The sequence below is a fragment of the Haematobia irritans genome, chromosome 2 (genome assembly GCF_050003625.1).
Source record: "Haematobia irritans isolate KBUSLIRL chromosome 2, ASM5000362v1, whole genome shotgun sequence".
Taxonomy (NCBI): Eukaryota; Metazoa; Arthropoda; class Insecta; order Diptera; family Muscidae; genus Haematobia; species Haematobia irritans.
In genome coordinates, this window is record NC_134398.1 from 184,590,652 (window position 1) to 184,613,577 (window position 22,926).

Here is a 22,926-nt window from a genome sequence, read left to right on the forward strand (position 1 = left end):
AAATGTTATTTTTATAGAAAATTTTGTCAATATTTTATCAAAATTTTATTTCTATAGAAATTTTATCAAAATTTTATTTCTATAGAAATTTTATCAAAATTTTATTTCTATAGAAAATTTTGTCAAAATTTTATTTTTATATTATGTGGAGAGGAATATTTATCAAAATCTACTAAAACATCAAGAATTCTACCAATCCAATGCCACAGTTGGTAGAATTCTACCAATTGTGGCAACCTTGATGGCGACACACCCTTACGACTGTACAATGGATCTACGGTTCACCGCAGAGTTCTTGGGATCGATCGTTTCATCCTTGAGCTTTTTTTAATTCAATTCCTCCACAAAATATTCCAGATATGAAGTTTCAGCGCCAGTTTTTCCGTCGTGCCACTTTCACACGCTAAATGTCATATTCTTTACATTTTTATGCCATTGTTACATTGTTTTAATGACGTGGATCCCATTTAACTTATGGATGTGATCGATGCCTTAACATACAATCGAACTAATATCGTACTATACCGTATATCGCTTAAAAATACGCAAATAAAGTTGTTTTAGTAGATAAAATGGGTTCGCCCTTGAACTGTTAATTTCACATTCCGCATCTACAGCTTCTACGCCAGTTATTCCGTCGTGCAAATTTTCCACATTATACCACTACTTTAGATGTTTTGCCACCTTTTTGCCATGCTATTACTATAATTTTGAGCTCATCAATTAGTTATACACTCTAAAAATATGCACATTTTTTCATAATTTGGATTAGGGATAAATTCCAAGAAACCTATTGTAGTTGATCCATGTTACCGTATATTTAAGTGTTTTTATGACCGAACTTATGGCCGTATATATTCGTTTTCATATCAAATTAAGCATATTCTTCAACTTTATCGAAGAAAAAACAATTTATAATAAATTTATAACGAATTTGAATCTCTTGTAGGCATATAGAAAAACTTCACACAAACTTACTCTTCGACAAAAATTTCAGCATAGAATTTTTTAAGAAATTTCTTGAACTTGCGTTTATATAAACCACTTGTGAATGCTCTTATATGAACCTCAATCAATATAAAATAGGTAGGTATTCCCGTAAGCATATCATCCAAATTATTAAAATTTACATAAAGATAACGAATTTCTGCCTCATTGTGATGTAAGAAAATCGCAAATGTGCCAACATAAATGACTCTCATTAACAGATGTTTCCACCAGGATGAATTATCTTCCAGAGGCCATGATATTGGACTAAAAACACGATAGAAATGCATACACCATGCTAAGGGTGCTGGTTCTCCATTCGATAAGAGCGGCCTATACATCAGTTTCATTTTCGTTTTGTGAAACCAACTGTATGGGGCTAAACAGCAAGTATGACTGATGTTTGAGGAAAAGGATCCTTATTTATAAATTTTCGAATAGGAGATTATCTTGTTACAACATAATGTATACTAGTATTAATTGATTTAATTTTTTGTTTTCAAACAATGTTTGAACAACCTCAAATTATTTTTTTTTCTAAATTACTTTGTGGTTTGACACTTAATTGCTCTATTATAAGAATTTTAAATTTCTAACATTTCTAGGGCAGAATATGCTAGAAATTTAAAATTCTAGATTTGTTTGGATACAAATAGAAATATTTTATTATCCTTGAAATTGTCATTGCTAAACAGACAAAAAGTCAAACCTTAAATTGAATTACATTTGTCGCAACAAAAAAAAAAAATATTTTAGTATACAAATAAAATTAATATAGATAAATTTTTTCAAAAACTTTCTATAGAAATTAAATTTTTTAAAAATTTGCTATAGAAATAAAATTTTTCAAAAATTTTCTATAGAAATAAAAATTTTCAAAAATTCTCTATAGAAATAAAATTTTTCAAAAACTTTCTATAGAAATAAAATTTTTCAAAAATTTTCTAAAGAAATAACAATTTTCTACAGATAAAAACATTTTCTTTAGAAATAAAAATTTTCAAAAATTTTCTGTAGAACAAAAATGTTGCCAAATTCTTCTGTAGAAATAATTTTTTTCAAAAGTTTTCTATATAAATAAACTTTTGACAAAATTGTCTATAGAAATAAAACTTTTCAAAAATTTCTCATAGAAGTACAATTTTTCCATAGACGAATTTTAAATTTCTGACTTTTCTAGGGCAAAATATTCTAGAAATTTAAAATTTTAGATTTGTTTGGATACAAATAGAAATATTTTATTATCTTTGAAATTGTCATTGCTACACAGACAAAAAGTCCAGCCTTAAACTGGATTACATTTGTTGCAAAAAAAAAAAAAATATTTTAGTATACAAATAAAATTAATACAGATAAAATGTTTCAAAAACTTTCTATAGAAATAAAATTTTGTAAAAATTTGCAATAGAAATAAATTTTTTAAAAATTTTCTATCGAAATAAAATTTTTCAAAAATTTTCTATCGAAATAACATTTTTTAAAAATTTGCTATAGAAATAAATTTTTTTAAAAATTTGCTATAGAAATAAAATTTTTCAAAAATTTTCTATAGAAATAAAAATTTTCTACAGATAAAAACATTTTCTTTAGAAATAAAAATTTTCTGTAGAACAAAAATGTTGCCAAATTCTTCTGTAGAAATAATTTTTTCAAAAGTTTTCTATATAAATAAACTTTTGACAAAATTGTCTATAGAAATAAAACTTTTCAAAAATTTCTCATAGAAGTACAATTTTTCCATAGACGAATTTTAAATTTCTAACTTTTCTAGGGCAAAATATGCTGGAAATTTAAAATTTTAGATTTGTTTGGATACAAATAGAAATATTTTATTATCTTTGAAATTGTCATTGCTACACAGACAAAAAGTCCAGCCTTAAACTGGATTACATTTGTTGCAAAAAAAAAAAATATTTTAGTATACAAATAAAATTAATACAGATAAAATGTTTCAAAAACTTTCTATAGAAATAAAATTTTGTAAAAATTTGCAATAGAAATAAATTTTTTAAAAATTTTTTATCGAAATAAAATTTTTCAAAAATTTTCTATCGAAATAACATTTTTTAAAAATTTGCTATAGAAATAAAATTTTTTAAAAATTTGCTATAGAAATAAAATTTTTCAAAAATTTTCTATAGAAATAAAATTTTTCAAAAGTTTTCTAAAGAAATAAAAATTTTCTACAGATATAAACATTTTCTATAGAAATAAAATTTTTCCAAAATTTTTTTTAGAACAAAAATGTTGCCAAATTCTTCTGTAGAAATAAATGTTTTCAAAAATTTTCTATAGAAATAAATTTTTTTTCAAAAATTTTCTATAGAAATAAAATTTTAAAAAAATTTTCTATAGAAATAAAATTTTGACAAAATTTTCTATAGAAATAAAATTTTGATAAAAAATTTTATAGAAATATAATTTTGACAAAAATCTCTATAGAAATAAAATTTTGACAAAATTTTCTATAGAAATAAAACTTTTCAAAAATTTCTCATAGAAGTACAATTTTTCCATTAGACGAATTTTAAATTTCTGACTTTTCTAGGGCCAAATATGCTAGAAATTTAAAATTCTAGATTTGTTTGGATACAAATAGAAATATTTTATTATCCTTGAAATTGACATTGCTACACAGACAAACAGTCCAGACTTAAACTGAATTACATTTGTTGCAAAAAAAATATTTTAGTATACAAATAAAATTAATACAGATAAAATTTTTCAAAAACTTTCTATAGAATTAATTTTTTTTTTTAAATTTGCTATAGAAATAATTTTTTTTTAAAAATTTGCTATAGAAATAAAATTTTTCAAAAAATTTCTATCGAAATAAAATTTTTCAAAAATTTTCTATCGAAATAAAATTTTTTAAAAATTTGCTATAGAAATAAAATTTTTTAAAAATTTGCTATAGAAATAAAATTTTTCAAAAATTTTCTATAGAAATAAAATTTTTTAAAAATTTTCTACAGAAATAAAAATTTTCTACAGATATAAACATTTTCTATAGAAATAAAATTTTTCAAAATTTTTTTGTAGAACAAAAATGTTGCCAAATTCTTCTGTAGAAATAATTTTTTTTTTTAAAATTTTCTACAGAAATAAAATTTTGAAAAAATTTTCTATAGAAATAAAATTTTGACAAAATTTTCTATAGAAATAAAATTTTGATAAAAAATTTTATAGAAATATAATTTTGACAAAAATTTCTATAGAAATAAAACTTTTCAAAAATTTCTCATAGAAGCACAATTTTTCCATTAGAGGAATTTTAAATTTCTGACTTTTCTAGGGCAAAATATGCTAGAAATTTAAAATTCTAGATTTGTTTGGATACAAATAGAAATATTTTATTATCCTTGAAATTGTCATTGCTACACACATAAAAAGTGCAGCCTTATTCTGAATTACATTTGTTGCAAAAAAAATTTTAGTATACAAATAAAATTAATACAGATAAAATTTTTCAAAAACTTTCTATAGAAATAATTTTTTTTTTCTTTTTTAAATTTGCTATAGAAATAAATTTTTTTAAAAATTTGCTATAGAAATAAAATTTTTCAAAAAATTTCTATAGAAATACAATTTTTCAAAAACTTTCTATAGAAAAAGAATTTTTCAAAAATTGTCTAAAGAAATACAATTTTTCAAAAATTGTCTAAAGAAAAAAATCTACAGATATAAACTTTCCTATAGAAATAAAATTTTTAAAAAATTTTCTGTAGAACAAAAATGTTGCAAAATTCTTCTGTAGAAATAAATTTTTTAAAAAATTTTTATAGAAATATAATTTTGACAAAATTCTCTATAGAAATAAAATTTTGACAAAATTTTCTATAGAAATAAAATTTTGACAAAATTTTCTATAGAAATAAAACTATTCAAAATTTTCTCATAAAAGTACAATGTTTCACAAATTTTCCATAGAAATCAGATTTTTTAAAAAATTTTCAATAGAAATAAGAATTGGCAAAAATTTTATATAGAAATAAAATTTTGATAAATTGTTCTATTGAAATACAATTTTGACAAAAGTTTCTATAGTAATTTTAAAAAATCGACTTTAAAAATATTTTTTTTTAAATTCTATAGAAATAAAATTTTTGAAAAAATTTAGATAGAAATAAAAATTTGACAAATTTTCTAAAGAAATAAAATTTTGACAAAATATCAATAGAAATAAAATTTTGACAAAATTTCAATAGAATAAAATTTTTACAAAATTTTTTATACAACTAAAATTTTGACAAAAATGTCCATACAAATAAAATTTTGACAATGTTTTCTAAAGAAAAGTTTTCACAAATTTTTTGTAGAAATAAAAATTTTCAAAAATAGAAATAAAATTTTGACAACATTTTGTATAAAAATAAAAGTTTTCTATAGAAATTAAATTTTGAATAAATTTTCTATAGAAATTAAATTTTGAATAAATTTTCTATAGAAATTAAATTTTGACAAAATTTTCTATAGAAATAAAATTTTGACAAAATTTTCTATAGAAATAAAATTTTTACAAAATTTTATATAGAAATAAAATTTTGACAAAATTTTATATAGAAATAAAATTTTGACAAAATTTTCTATAGAAATAAAATTTTGACAAAATTTTCTATAGAAATAAAATTTTCACAAAATTTTCTATAGAAATAAAATTTTCACAAAATTTTCTATAGAAAAAAAAATGTTGACAAAATTTTCTATAGAAATAAAATTTTGTTGTTTTTGTTCTGTTTTTATTCAGTCTGTTTCAGATTTCCATATACTGATCAGTTCCCTTTATTGGACGGTCTATTCATTTCAATTATTAGACTATATTGGTTGTATATCAATGAACGAGTTTTAAAAACACCAACATGTCCAAAGAATTATATGTTCATATAGGAGCCATAATATCATTAAAAGTACTAGAGTACAATAATGTACTTCATATAACAACAGTCTCGAATCCGCATCAATGCATAGATGACCAATGCATTTTGAAAAAAAAAATGCAAACATTTCTACAGAAATAAAATTGACACAATTTTCTATAGAAATAATTTTCTATAAGTAAAAAATTTTTCCAAAATTGTATATTAAAATAAAATATTTCAAAACTTTTCTATAATTTTTTGTTTGTTTAAATAATTCGATAAAAATAAATTTTTTCAAAATAATTTTAAAAACTTTTTCTATATAAATAAATTTTTAACGATATTTGCTACACTAAAAAAAAACAATAACGTCGTGAGGCCAAAGATTTCATGTCCTTAAAATACGAATGCAAATTTTGCTTAGGTTGTTAAATATCATATACTACCACCACGTATCAAATTTCAACCAGATCGGATGAATTTTGCTTATATGGGGCTATATATAATAATGGACTGATATGAATCCATGGTGGTTGGATACCATATACTTACATCACATACCAAATTTCAACCGAATCGGATGAATTTTGCTCTTCCAAGGGGATCCGGAGGTCAAATCTGGGGATTGGTTTATATGGGGGCTATATATAATTATAGACCGATTTCGACCAATTTTTGCATGGATGTTTGAGGCCATATATTAACACCACGTTCCAAATTTCAACTGAATCAGATGAATTTTGGTCTTCCAAGAGGCTCCGGAGATCAAATTTGGTGATCGGTTTATATGGGGGCTATATATAATTATGGAGCGATGTGGACCAATTTTTGCATGGTTTTTAGAGACCATATACTACCACCATGTACCAAATTTCAGCCGGATCGGGTGAAATTTCCTTCTCTTAGAGGCCTCGCAAGCTAAATCGGGGGATCGGTTTATATGGGGGCTATATATAATTATGGACCGATGTGGACCAATTTTTGCATGGTTGTTAGAGACCATATACTAATACCATATACCAAATTTCAGCCGGATCGGATGAAATTTGCTTCTCTTAGAGGCCTCGCAAGCCAAATCGGGGGATCGGTTTATATGGGGGCTATATATAATTATGGACCGATGTGGACCAATTTTTGTATGGTTGTTGGAGACCATATACTAACACCATATACCAAATTTCAGCCGGATCGGATCGGAAATTTGCTTCTCTTGGAGAATTCACAAGCCAAATCGGGGGATCGGTTTATATGGGGACTATATATAATTATGAACCGATGTGGTCCAATTCTTGCATAGTTGTTTGAGACCATATATTCACACCATGTACCAAATTTCAGCCGGATCGGATGAAATTTGCTTCTCTTAGAGAATTCACAAGCCAAATTTGGGGACCCCAATATACGTAAAAGTGGACCGATATGGCCCATTTGCAATACCATCCGACCTAAATCAATAACAACTACTTGTGCCAAATTTTAAGTCGATAGCTTGTTTCGTTCGGAAGTTAGCGTGATTTCAACAGACGGACGGACGGATGGACGGACGGAGAATACAAGTATCCTTATTTGTATTCTCCGCTTCTTTAGCTCAGAATCAATACCAACATTTTTAAAGTAAAGACAAAATCTTTGGAACCGGGCATGCTTTTTTCTCAGTGTAATATCCACAAAATTTTCACGCGCATTTTTCGCAACCTTTACACTCGAACACAATTAGGAAATAATATAAAGATTTTACTACAGTTTAAAGGTTTCAAAAGATTCGCTGAAATTTTTTGTAACCTTTGCAAAATCTTTAGTTTATATCAGAATTTCTTGGGATCTTATACCTACCTTCAAAAAAAAATGTAAATATTGTCTTTTGTAACACCTCACAGAAAGCATACCTGTAATACAAGAAAAAAAAAAAAAACACAAACAAACAATTAATAAATTATAGTTAAACATTGTTTAGTAATTAAAAAATAGACTTTATGAGAATTTTACATAGAATATATTCAATACCATGGACTCTTTAAACACCACTACACCTGCCTTATAAATCCCTGTGACCTTCTTTATGTAAAAACACAAAAACACCAGTATACGTTATGGAGTTGGGTAACTAATTTGAATATTAACTTTTCAGGAAGCTACCTTATAATGGGTAATGAGACTTAAATTGTTTTCGAAATAGCTGTTGTGTCCCCCTATGAAGCCAAACAACCCCCAATGGTACAGTTTGTAGTAATTTCTCTTAAATTACAAAGTTTTGGTATTTTGCTTCATTTTGTGGTTTTGCCTTGTGGTATGTGTGCTGCACATAAAATGCTTTTTGAAAACCACAGGGTGGAGATTTTAAATGGCAAAAAGTTGTTGCCAAAAAAACAAACAACATTTTGTGCCAATAAGTTTATGGCACATTTCAGATGGCATATAGCACAGGAAGGAGCAATATTTCAATACCGTACTCATCACAAATCATGCCACTATAGAAACTCAAAATAGAATGGAAATAAGTGATGTAATGAGTTGGAAATTGTTGAATTTTATGTAGAAGTTAAAATAAAACTAAAAATTTAATAACTTGCTGGTCCAAATTTATTGTAGTCAGCACCACCTCAGTTTAACTCCTTCTTATGAGTTTTCGTTTTATGCAGTGAATTTATTTTAACATCATAACGAATTATGAACTTTAGATCTGTGAATTTTTTTTTTTGCATTTATAATGATCCGTTTACACATATGCACTTTGTGGTCATATTGGTTACAGCACCATCACAGCAGGTGCATATTGTTGGAATATGTGGTTATGGATTTATGCGAATAATTGAAAAAACTATATATTAAATTATCCTTTATAAGCAAAATTTCATATAAATTTACCGCAAATTTATTTTTATTCAACGGATATGACACACAAGTCATATCATTCGAAAATAATTTCGAATGATACACTGACAAAAATATAGACTTAATAGGAGAGATAATGCCAATTAATTTTTACGACTCGTTATTTACACAATATTAAGAAAAATTTCTTTGAAATAGAGAAAAATGTAGGACACAACTCCTTGAAATTTGCGACCTTCCGCTAAAGTCATATTTCCTTGATGTAAAGCAAAGTTTTTTTTTTAAGTCAGAAAAAACATTTTTGATTTATATAAATAATCTTCAAATTAACGGAAATATTGAATCTTTCGATATAAAAATTCTAAGATTTATTTTAAGGATTTTGCATTTTGATTCAATCCGCAAATTGACAATATTTTGCTGCCTTATAAGACCGAAAATCTAAATCAAGTCAGGTCACGTGTCATCGATCGGAACCGGTGGTAATTAGAAGGAGCAATATCTAGGCTATAGGGCGGGTGGGGTAGAAACAAATATTGTGGACGTTTATCACGATAACCGAAACCGAGTTTATTAAGCCGGTCTTTTCTCCAAATTAGAAAAACAAATTAAATCTTCCCGCAAGTTATGTTCAGTGAATACGAAACTTGAGGTATTGGGAGCCTAAAATATTTTTTAAATTTTTTTGCAAATTTTTATTTCTATATATATTTTATTTATTTTTTTTTTTTTGAAATTTCTATTTCCAAGAGTTTTGCAAATTTAATTGTATATAAAATTTCTTCAAAATTTTATTTCATTACTAATTGCGCACTTATTACTTCTACACCAATAGACAAAATCATGAACGGCGTGTCATTTCAAAACAATACAAAAAAAAAAAAAAAAACAAGTATATACGGCCGTAAGTTCGGCCAGGCCGAATCTTATGTACCCATGGATTGCATATAAACTTACTAAAGACTGTCATCCACAATCGATTTACTTGGGTTGCGGTAACACTTGCCGACGGCAAGGTATCGTAAAACTTTTTAATACCGTGTTCTCAATTGTAAGTTAGTCCATACGGCTTATATTTTAAATAAAAAAGGCCGATTAAATACGTAAATATTTCAGTTTACAAAATTTTCTATAGAAATAAAATTTTGACAAAATTTTCTATAGCAATAAAATTTGACAAAATTTTCTATAGAAATAAAATTTTGAAAAAAATTTCTATAGAAATAAAATTTTGACAAACTTTTCTATAGTAAAAAAATTTTGGCAAAATTTTCTAAAGTAATAAAATTTAAACAAAATTTTCTAGAGTAATAAAATTTTGACAAAATCTTCTATAGAAATAAAATTTTGGAAGATTATTTTTGGGGATCGGCTATATATAACTATAGACCTATATGGACCAATTTTGGCATGATTCTTAGCGGCCATATACAAGCGCTATGTACCAAATTTCACCACGTACCAAATTTCAACCATGTCGGATGAATTTTGCTCCCCCAATAGCTCCGGAGGTCAAATCTGGGGATCGGTTTAAATGGGGGTTATATATAATTAAGACCGGTATGGACCAATTTTTGCATGGTTGTTAGAGACCATATACTAACACCACGTACCAAATTTCAACCGCATCGGATGAATTTTGCTCATCCATGAGGCTCCTGAGGTCAAATCTGGGGATCGGTTTATATGAGGGCTATTTATAATTATGTACCGATGTGAACCAATTTTGGCATGGTTGTTACAGACCATATACTAACACCATGTACCAAATTTCAGACGGATCGGATGAAACTTGCTTTTCTTAGAGGCTCCACCTGGGAGCCACCGTGGTGCAATGGTTAGCATGCCCGCCTTGCATACACAAGGTCGTGGGTTCGATTCCTGCTACGACCGAACACCAAAAAGTTTTTCAGCGGTGGATTATCCCACCTCAGTAATGCTGGTGACATTTCTGAGGGTTTCAAAGCTTCTCTAAGTGGTTTCACTGGAATGTGGAACGCCGTTCGGACTCGGCTATAAAAAGGAGGTCCCTTGTCATTGAGCTTAACATGGAATCGGGCAGCACTCAGTGATAAGATAGAAGTTCACCACTGTGGTATCACAATGGACTGAATAGTCTAAGTGAGCCTGATACATCGGGCTGCCACATAACCTAACCTAACCTAACCTAGAGGCTCCGCAAGCCAAATCTGGGGATCGGTTTTTATGAGGGCTATATACAATTATGTACCGATATGAACCAATTTTTCCATGGTTGTTACAGACCATATACTAACACCATGTACCAAATTTCAGCCGGATCGGATGAAAGTGGCTTCTCTTAGAGGCTCCGCAAGCCAAATCTGGGGATCGGTTTATATGGGAGCTATATATAATTATGGACCGATATGGACCCATTTTTGCATGGTTGTGAGGGACCATATACTAACACCATGTACCAAATTTCAACCGGATGGGATGAATTGTGCTCCTCCAAGAGGCTTCGCAAGCCAAATCTGAGCACCGGTTTATATGGGGGCTATATGTAAAAGTGGTCCGATATGGCCCATTTGCCTTACCATCTGACCTACATCAATAACAACTACTTGTGCCAAGTTTCAAGTCGATAGCTTGTTTCGTTCGGAAGTTAGCGTGATTTCAACAGACGGACGGATGGACATGCTTAGATCGACTCAGAATTTCAACACGACCCAGAATATAAAGGGTGATTTGTTAAGAGCTTGATAACTTTTTTTTAAAAAAAAACGCATAAAATTTGCAAAATCTCATCGGTTCTTTATTTGAAACGTTAGATTGGTCCATGACATTTACTTTTTGAAGATAATTTCATTTAAATGTTGACCGCGGCTGCGTCTTAGGTGGTCCATTCGGAAAGTCCAATTTTGGGCAACTTTTTCGAGCATTTCGGCCGGAATAGCCCGAATTTCTTCGGAAATGTTGTCTTCCAAAGCTGGAATAGTTGCTGGCTTATTTCTGTAGACTTTAGAATTGACGTAGCCCCACAAAAAATAGTCTAAAGGCGTCAAATCGCATGATCTTGGTGGCCAACTTACCGGTCCATTTCTTGAGATGAATTGTTCTCCGAAGTTTTCCCTCAAAATGGCCATAGAATCGCGAGCTGTGTGGAATGTAGCGCCATCTTGTTGAAACCACATGTCAACCAAGTTCAGTTCTTCCATTTTTGGCAACAAAAAGTTTGTTAGCATCGAACGATAGCGATCGCCATTCACCGTAACGTTGCGTCCAACAGCATCTTTGAAAAAATACGGTCCAATGATTCCACCAGCGTACAAACCACACCAAACAGTGCATTTTTCGGGATGCATGGGCAGTTCTTGAACGGCTTCTGGTTGCTCTTCACTCCAAATGCGGCAATTTTGCTTATTTACGTAGCCATTCAACCAGAAATGAGCCTCATCGCTGAACAAAATTTGTCGATAAAAAAGCGGATTTTCTGCCAACTTTTCTAGGGCCCATTCACTGAAAATTCGACGTTGTGGCAGATCGTAAGTCTATTCATGATGAAATGTCAAAGCATACTGAGCATCTTTCTCTTTGACACCATGTCTGAAATCCCACGTGATCTGTCAAATACTAATGCATGAAAATCCTAACCTCAAAAGAATCACCCTTTATATACTTTATAGGGGGCTTAGAGCAAAATTTCGATGTGTTACAAACGGAGTGACAAAGCTAATATACCCCCCATCCTATTGTGGAGGGTATAAAAAGATTACCGCTACCGTGACGCGAACCTGTGTTGTCTGCACAGTTCGCATTAACAGTCGCCTTAGCAGATTGCACCACCGCACAGTGGTCGATTCCTTTGGCCAAAAATAAAAAATCAAATTTTCAAAAAGTGTAGCATAACTGTTTCTTATGCAAACAAGGTTTTACAAAGAGTATTTGTTTTTGTTTTATTCCATCTGTACTCTTTAAGAACGGCTGCAAAAGAGAGAGCAAATAAGCAGTTGGGTTTTGAAGTGTGAAAAAGTATAAAATTAAGTGCACTTTTAAATAAATAAAATAAAAGAAAGAAAAATTATATCGAAATAAATCGAAATGAATATTGAACTAAATGATATTTACTAGAGGTCTGCACAATTCCATTTGTAAATTCAGAGTACACATGTACTTGCTACGTGAGTACATCTATTTGAGAGAGTCGCAAAACAATTGGTACACATTTTGATGAACACCAAAAGCCACGAGTAACTTCTTGGTGCTACTCTGATGTCTTCACTACCAACAAACACATATTCCTCTTTCTCTCTTGTTGAAGTGTACTCAGAGTGATTACGTCGAGTATGTTGCGAGAACAAAACTTCATAGAGTACTCCATGTACCACGTGCAGTTTCAGAAATACAAAAAAACAAGTTACTCTCCATAATATATGTTTTCGGTTTGTTATAAAGAACGGCAAACGTTAAGGTAAGTGTGTGACATACATAAATATATGAAATATGTGACATACATACATATCTACGACTAATAATAATGGAAAGTTTTGCTTCGCACATAACTGAGAAATACTTGTGGTACCACGTGAAGTGAAGAGAATCCATATTGTACTTTTTCTCAAGTACTTACGTTTTTATTGTTTCTTTTTTTCGGAACACATATTGTTTCGGATAAGTACTTGGTGGTATTTGACAAGCAAGTGTTCTCTTCACTTCACTACTTGCGCTCTGAGAGAAAGGCAGTATAAGTACTATATTCGACAGCGAATTGCAGACATGTAGTGAAAAGTTATTCGATGCAGACCTCTAATATTTACTATATTTTAAAATAAAAAAAGTATAAAACTTGTTTTAAATTTGTTATAAAATCAATTTTTGTCGGTTTCATTGTTTCGTGTTCGTTCGTTCTTATATGTAAAATTTATGTAGAGTTTTAGTTGTGTTCCCCCATGAAGTCTCCAATGGGATTTTTTGTGATTTATTAGTTAATATTTCAAGATTCCAAATTGATAAAAATCATCTGCTTTCTTTTGCCCCCCTTTGTGTTATCTCCCTATACCGAAGTTTCTTTATATCCAAATATGAATTTTTGTGTGGTGTTTGTTAACACTAGTTTACACTGAAAATGTACATTTGATGACTTTTCTTATGTATTTTTATCCGCTGAATTTGAAAATGAAGGTTACAATTTTTTTATGAAACCGTTTTTGAAATATCCCGTTATTTTTAGTTTTTCTGATTTTTTTCGCTAAACAAATTATACCTCGAGCTAGAAATGTCCAATTATATCGTTGTTTGTTCTTGAATGCAAGGTATTGAGATGTCGAACAAACGTGTATAATAAGATCTATGATAAGTTAAGTGGTTCGAAATATATCGATGAAAATAGGGCGAATTTTCATAACAATCTTGTTTTACAACTTCATGAAAATCAGATAAAAACTACTGCGCTTGCAGTAAAATCGTGAGATTGGTCTATTCGTGGGCTATACCAACACATGGGCTGATTCACTTCATTTCCGTTACATCTTTTTGTGATCATAAAATAATTCTAGATTTTAAATTTAGGCAAATCGGATTCCTATTTGCGGTCCTAAAATACCTCTAGATTTCCAATTTCAGGGAAATCTGATAGAAACTATTGTTCCTAGAAGCTCAAGAAGTACAATTGGGAGATCGATCTATATGGGGCATATACCAAAACATGGACCGATACACACAATTTTTAGCACACCTACGTTTGGTCCTAATATACCTTTAGATTTCAATTTTCAGGCAAATCGTATAGAAAATACAGTTTTTAGAAGCCCAAGAAGTAAAATCGGGAGATCGGTCTATATGGGGGACTATACCAAAACGGCATCAATCAATTCCATTTTATCATTAAAAAGTCCTGACGTAATTATAAAGCCGTGACCGAAGTTTAAAAATGATACCTATACTGGAAGTATTTTTGGCCGCTAACTCCATATAGCACCGACCACTGTGCACCGGCGGCGTTGCCATAGCAACGTCTAACGATTATTTTGAGACTTTTCATAGCCAATGAAAAAGGAATGCCGTTCATGAAATCGTGAACGCCCGTAGACAAAATCGTGAACATTCCGTTTTTGTGAAAGTTTCGTTTTCTTTTTACAACGTCCGTTCACGATTGTGGCAATGCAATTTTTTCTATTATTGTATAGAAAAAGGTTTGCCAAATTGTATTTCCATACAAAATTTTATTTCTATAGAAAGTTTATTAAAATTTTATTTCTATATAGATGTTTGGCAAAGATTTATTCCTAAAAAAATGTTTGCAAAAATTCTTTTAATATAGTACATTTTTGCAAAATTTTATTTTTGTAGTAAATTTTGGCAAAATTTTATTCTATAATAAAATTTGGTAAAATTTTATTTTTTATGGAAAATTAAAAAAAAAAATCTATAGAAAATTTTTGCAAAATTTTATTTCTATAGAACATTTTTGCATAATTTTATTTATATGGAAAATTTTTATTTCGTTAGAAAATTTTTGCAAAATTTTATTTCTATAGAACATTTTATTTCTTAAGAACATTTTTTCAAAATTTACCAATTTCTACACCCTCAAGAAAAATCGCTTCTCTAACATATGTTCCAAACATATTTTGCAGGAAGCACATATATTATTGGATACTGCCGAAACATTAATATGTTTGTTTTATGTGAGCATATTATATGTTTGGAAGCATTTTGAGTCCAAAAATAGTATATGCTTGGAAGAATTCCTCAAAAAAGATTGTGCTCATTCCCTCACATAATTTTCACTTCCACGAAATTTTTGAGTTCTTCGCATCTTTTTTTGTAATATGCTGTTGTTTTTCAAATGTCTATTCTCTTGATTCCGAATACTCATTCTAATATTCAAATTAAATAATATTTAGACTTAAGCATATTAAATTTTTGGCCTTATCATGAAACAGTTTTCCGAAACAACATACAAGCGGTTTCACAGAAATTGCTCTCATTTCATTCTCTCGCTGTGTTATGTTGATATCTTTTTATTCAACCCTCCCGGTTTCCATCTCTATTTATTTCTCTATACTAACTCTCTCTCTTTGTCGCTCTCTGAATAAAGTATCACAACATATATATGTTTACTCGAAATTTGTAAATTTATATATGTTTACATTCACACATATTATTTTTATGAAACATTCATGCCCCAAACATAATATATTCTAACATATTAACATATGTGTCCCAAACATTTTGTGTTAGTTTAGGAACATTACATGTTTGCCCTTAAATATATTGTGTTTAAAAATTGTGCCCGAAACACATTTTGTTTATATCGGAACATATATAAAACATATTTTTCTAACAGTGTACACAAAATTTTTGCAAAAAAACTTTTTTCGGGATGTTCGAGTTTAATACACTTGGGTTTAGTGAATTATCCGAGTTTATTCGGACAATTGGTTGATAGTTTTGCTGCAAGTAGAGGATGGTGATGAGAAAGGAAAGTGGGAGTTCGGAAACGATTGTCCATCCAACCACCTTGCAGTATAAAGAGCTTTGCCTAAATAAATAAACATAGTTTTCCTCTGTTACTCTTGTAGTTTACTCTACTACTCTTGTAGTTTAGTCAACGTATGGTTTTAAGCTCAAATCGAAACCGGCATAATGATTGTAGAAGAACCCAACAATAGGAGAACAGAACTAAATTTTATTTCTATAAACATTTTTTGCGAAATTTTATTTCTAAATAATATTTTAGAAAGATTTCAGTTGTAAAGAAAATTTGGCAAAATTTTATTTTGTTGGCAAATTTTTGTTTCTATAACAAAATTTCAAAACTTTTTTTATAGATTTAATTTTTTTTGCAAAATTTTTTTTCTATAGAAATTTTTTCAAATTTTCATTTTTATAGAAAATGTCAAATTATTATTTTCCAAAACTTTATTCCAAATGTATTTTTGAAAAATGCAATTTCTATGGAAAATTGTGTTTATATAGAAAACTTTTTATTTCTATAGAGAATTCAAAACATAAACGGCCATTTGCATGTAGCTCCGTTAGGCTTTAACTTTCAGTTAACGGAAAGTAAATTGCAAATATCTTCTCTGCGGTTAACTTTAACTGAAAAATTGTTGTCAGTTAAGTTCCTAACTGGCATATCGAATATATAGACAAGATGACAGCTTTGTCCATAATACGATTTAAAAGTTCGTTAGTTAACGGAACACTAACGGAGCTTCATGAAAATAGGTGTAAACCAATTATATTTCTGTAACAATTTTTTTCAAAATTTTATTTGCATAGAAAATTTTTTTTTAAAATTTTATTTCATAGAAAATTTTGTAAAAATTTTATTTCCATTAAAAATTTTTTCCAAATTTTATTTCCATAAAAATTTTTGTCAACATTTTATTTCTATAAAAAATTCAAATTATTATTTTCCAAAATTTTATTCCAAATGCATGTTTGAAAAATGTAATTTCTATGGAAAATTATATTTATATAGAAAACTTTTTATTTCTATAGAAAATTTAAACAAAATTATATTTCTTTAACAATTCTTGTCAACATTTTATTTGCACACTCAGAAAATTTTACGTCGTAACTACAAGTAAATTCCATAATATTGAGTAGTTCAAAATTTTACTCACAGTTAGTTAAATTTAACTATTGATGAACAAAATTAACTCAGTGGAAGTAAATTGAACTTACGGCCATTACCAGCAAAATGGTTAAGAACTCCCAATGGGTGCGTAAATGGACTGAAGCAAATATAATAATAGCGAGTACGTATTTTTTCCAACGTACGAAGAAGTTTCTCAGCGTTACTGAACTATTACTGTGCAATATTACGAAGTCTAGTTGGACACGAAATTTCCATTTTTAGTATAAATAAACTAACGATGAATGTCAATTCTAACTACCGTTGAGTGAATATATTTCTAGACAATAGTTCGTCTCCGAAACATGTGCTCGTGTGGTGTTTCTAAAAATAGACAACCTTGACTGTATGTGTTAATGAATACATGCAGCCAAGCAAGAAAAGAATAAACAAAGTCGCATTTGGTTGTTGATGAGTGTAAGAGCTAAGTGGCCCAGTGGATAGTGTGTTTAGTTAGAAAACTGATGGTACGCGGTTCGATCCTCCGTCCGGACAAAAGGTAAAATTTTATAAAATGATAAAAAAATCTAATAAATGATTCTAAAGGATTTGTACTACAGAAGAGTAAGTGGTTTGTACTAAATATAATATGACATGTAGAAATGGGGATCCTCCCCCTTCAGGTTTCCTTGCTCGAAGTCACCAGGTGGTCTAGGAAATCCAGAACATTAATTTTTTCGTTTTCAAAAAATGTATTATTTAGTTAATTTTTTACTTCTGAACAGTTAAATTTGAACTTGTCAAAAGTTAAAACAAATTACTAACCGATAGGAAAATGTTGAACTTACTATGGGTACATGCTTCTTTAGCGACATACCAAGTTCAATATTGACACTGGTTAGTTAAAAATAACTCGCTAATGGGTTCACTCTTCTCTGAGTGCATAGAACATTTTGTCAACATTTTATTTCTATAGAAAATTTTGTTAATATTACATTTCAATAGAAAATTTTGTTAATATTACATTTCAATAGAAAATTTTTTCAAAATTTTATTTTTATAGAAAATTTTATCAACATTTTATTTCTATAGAAAATTTTATCAAAATTTTATTTCCTTTGAGGATTATGTCAATTTTTTTCTATTGAATATTTTGTCAAAATTTTATTTCTATAGCAAATTTTGTCAAAATTTTATTTCTATTGAGAATTTTGTCAAAAATTTTTTCTATAGAAAATTTTGACAAATATTTATTTTAATATAAAATTTTGTCACATTTTATTTCTATATATATCTCTTGTAGTTTACTCAACTACTCTTGTAATTTAGTCAACTTATGGTTTTAAGCCAAAATCGAAACCGTAATAATGATTGTAGTAGAACCCAACAATAAGAAAACAAACCCAAATTTATTTCTATATTTTTTTGCGAAATTTTATTTCTAACTAATATTTTAGGAAGATTTTAGTTGTAAAGAAAATGTTGACAACATTTTATACCCTGCGCCACACTGTGGAATAGGGTACTATAAGTTAGTGCATATGTTTGCAACACCGCCAGACTTTAGACTTTCCTTACTTGTTTTTGTTTACGAAAATGTTGGCAAATTTTTGTTTCTATTAGAAATTTTCAAAACTTTTCATAGATTTTTTTTTTGCAAAATTTAATTTTTATAAAAAGTTTTTTTCAAAATTTTATTTCTATAGAAAATTGCAAATTATTATTTTCCAAAATGCAGATTTTCAGCCAGATCCAAGCATGACAAATTATATCCTCATATTCGATTACAAAGGTGTATCCTTTCCTTGCCGTGTTATATATGCAATAATGCAATGAATGCGATTTAAAGAAAAAAAAAACTCATTTATCATTTCCCTTAAACAAACGAATAAGTTGGAATAAAGGAAGGAAACATTTGCTTGTCAAAATAACCCGCAAAAAATAACCCAATCCGCTTAGGTTGACAAAGGGTAAAATCCAAAACCTGGAGAAAAACCAAAAACTAATAGCCATAAAATGTCTTCTTTGTGACGCTATATTCAAGTTCTATACTTCTCATGCATTTGTGTTATTTCTATCAGGTTTCCTTCCGTCCGATTGTTGTGCCTTGCTCGACATGCTATTTTAAAAGGGTCGTAAATATTTGCATGAACATTTTGTAAAATATTGTTTCGAAAATTTTTAAAATGCAGCCAAAAACAATTGAACTAAACCCCACAGAAGTGAAACAGAAAAAAAACTTTAATGGACAAAATATTATTATTTGGCAAGTGTAGTAATAATTAAAACCCGTTTTGGTAGTTGGTGTAAAATTTCATTATTTTTGGCAAATTGCTGGTTTGGCATATAGACAAATTGAACAACAATACCAGACATAGTACAAGAAATAAGAAATGCTCGGCTAGTCCGTTGACATTTGAAATGGCAGTAACAAAGTGTAACACAAATACTGCATTAAGCGGATACAAAGTTCAGGTTAAATTGCTATCAAAGGTTTAAGGAAATTAAATTATATCATAGAAAAATTAAAAAAAAAGTTATATAAATTCAATTGAAATTAAATGTATCAGTTCATGTAACAAGTTCCAAATATTTTGGAAATTGAGGTAATGACATCAATAGTCTAGATCTAACCGATCGTCCGCATGTCTGTCCGCAATCAAAGACATTTTTAACCGATGGAAGAAAATTTTAATGAGTATCCTAATTTATGAAAAAAGTTGAAACTGGAACTATACACCTTCTTTTAATTACATTTTTCTGATTAGGGACTAAATTTTGTGTCCTAAAATTAAGATTGATATTTTTTCAGTGATTTGAGAAGATTAAATTCGAAGTTCAATTTAATTGAATACACACTTATCCAAAATTCATATATACTTTCTTGCCTCCAAAAAAAAGATGTTACAGAAACACGCGATGCAAACAATATAAATTTGATGCAATCTCGTAAGTGTGAAATACAGAATTGTTACAATCATCCTGCTATCCTCCAATGTAACAATTCACATGCGGTACACCAATCAAGTATGAAATGACAAAGTTTAGAATGCACATGGCACCACTAGACAACCCTTTTTATGTTTGCCACTTTTGTAGCTTGTCATTTTCGTTTAGAATTTTACAGAATACTTGAGAGAAGAAAGAATAAAGAATGCATGGTGGGTTACAGTAAAGGAGTGTCGAAGATGTCTCTGCAATGAAGTGTGAAGTTTGGTATTCTAGGAGAAAACAAATATTCTTCATTGTGCAATTGTCTTAAAATACACACGGATGAAAAAGACTGTTTTTCGTATGTTTGGCTATAAACATTATATGATTGGAACACAAATTTTTAAACACAATATTTTTGAGTGCAAGCATATAATGTTCATAAACTAGCATAACATGTTTGGGACATATATGTTAATATGTTAGAACATATTATGTTTGGGACATAAAATGTTTGTAAATATAATATGCTTGGATGCAAACATATATTAATTTAGAAATAGCCTATAAACATATATGTGTTTAGTAGCTTGGAGCGCTATTTAACAGGGAGCGATATTGAATTAAGTTGGTGGTTGTTGCTTGTTATTACAAAATTAACATTTTATTTTTCCTTGGGCAATTGATCAGCTACTTCTTTGATCCTTACAAACTGTGTGGTCCGCTGTTCAAATCCCCGTCCGGCAAAAGGTAAAATTAAAATAAAATAAAAATCATAAAATTTAATAATTTCTTCTACAATGTTTGTATTACAGAAAGAGGTGCTAAGAACTAAAAAATCTCGTGGAACTGAAAAAGATGTGGGGGAATATACAATTAGGCAGAAACAAAATTTTGAGCATTCAGGTCGAAAACCTATGTTGTTAGCACGTATATTGCCTGTTTATTTTCATAATTCATTATGATTGCAAATATATAAATAAATAAATAAAATTTTGAGCACAATATTGTTTGGGAGAATTTTTTTTAAGCATATAATATTTTTGGGTGCAAAATGCTTCCAAACATATTATATGTTCACATAATAACATATTGTTTTTTAGAAGACAACATTATTGAATTTGGATGCAAAAATACAAAATGTTTGGAACTTGGACTACCAAAACATATATTGTTTAGACCAATATGCTTTCAAACATATTATACATTGGAAGAGATCAAACATATAAATGTTTGGGCAATACCCAAAAATGTATATGCTTGAAGCAAAATATGTTTGGTAGTATATGTTACAGAAGCGATTTTTTGTGAGGGTGCATATACAGATGCATATTAGGCTGGATCGAGAAATTTATTTTGGCCAAGGAAGTAAATTCGAGACCACTCCCAAAAAATTAAAATTTCGATGAATATCCTCAAAAAAATTCACACTTTTATATGAAATACTTATTTTGTCCATATCTTCTTATACATGCATCCTACAGCGAAAAGGACGTTAAATCGTAACCACTCTCAAAAAATTCAAATTTCGATGAAAATTCTTACAAAATTAAAATTTTTATATGAAAATTTTATTTTGGCCGTAACTCTTAAATATGTGTCCTAAGACGACTCACTTTTAGAGTTTTGTTTTTGGAAAAAACCGTCGTGGGTTCAAACCAAGTTTTGACTAAACACGATACAGTTTTTCAGCGGTGGAGTATCCCACCTCAGTAATGCTGGTGACATTGCTGAGTGTTTCAAAGCTTCTCTAAGTAGTTTCACTGCAATGTGGAACGCCCTTCGGACTCGCATATAAAAAGGAGGTCCCTTGTTAGTAGGCTTAACATAGACTCGGGCAGTACTCAGTGATAAGCGAGAAGTTCACCACTGAAGTAACCTAACATAAAGTTTTGTTCGAATCTTCAAATTCGACTAAATTTTATTTCTATAGAAAATTTTGTCAAAATTTTATTTCTAAGGAAAATTTTGGCAAAATTTTATTTCTAAGGAACATTTTGTCAACATTTTATTTGTATAGAAAATTTTGTCAACATTTTATTCCTATAGAAAATTTTGTCAAAATTTTATTTCTTTAAAAATTTTGTCAACATTTTATTTCTATAAAAAATTTTCTCAAAATTTTATTTCTATAGAAAATTTTGTTAAAATTTTATTTCAATATAGAACATTTTGTCAAAATGTTATTTCTATAGAAAAATTTGTCAAAATTTTATTGCAATAGAAAGTTTTGTCAACATTTTACCTCTATAGAAAATGTTGTCAAAATTTTATTTCTATAGAAAATTTTGTCTAAATTTTATTTCTATAGAAAATTTAGTCACAATTTTAAATCTACAGAAAATTTTGTCAAAATTTTATTTCTATAGAAAATTTTTATTTCTGATTGATTATCGTTGACCTTTTTATTTTATTTTTAAGCAATACTTATCATAGTTTCGGCTATAGGTCGATTAAAAAACATAGGATTGATGTTTTTATTTAAGTTTTATTTCCAATATTTTGGTTGACTTCATCAAAACCGTTTTCAAGGATTTATTCTGGTGTGCACAGCTTCACACTCTGTTTTACACAAATTTTGTCAAAATTGTATTTCAAGATAAAAAATTTTGTCAAAATTGTATTTTTATAGGGAATTTTGTCAAAATTTTATTTCTATAGAAAAATTTGTCAAAATTGTATTGCAATAGAAAATTTTGTCAAAATTGTATTTCTATAGAAAAGGTTGTCAAAATTTTATTTCTATAGAAAATTTTGTTTCTATAGAAAATT

At 28.7% G+C, this 22,926-nt stretch overlaps 1 protein-coding gene across 1 annotated transcript in view; it reads right to left on the minus strand.

The window, feature by feature from the left end:
* The window catches only part of LOC142227626 (odorant receptor 74a-like), a 41,553-nt gene that overhangs the window by 9,749 nt on the left and 8,878 nt on the right, over positions 1-22,926 (minus strand). The window contains exons 2-3 of the mRNA XM_075298104.1: positions 7,680-7,732; positions 979-1,405 (exon numbers count right to left, since the gene is read on the minus strand). Of these exons, the coding sequence (XP_075154219.1) occupies positions 979-1,405; positions 7,680-7,732 (480 nt within the window). The remainder of the gene's footprint in view (positions 1-978; positions 1,406-7,679; positions 7,733-22,926) is intronic.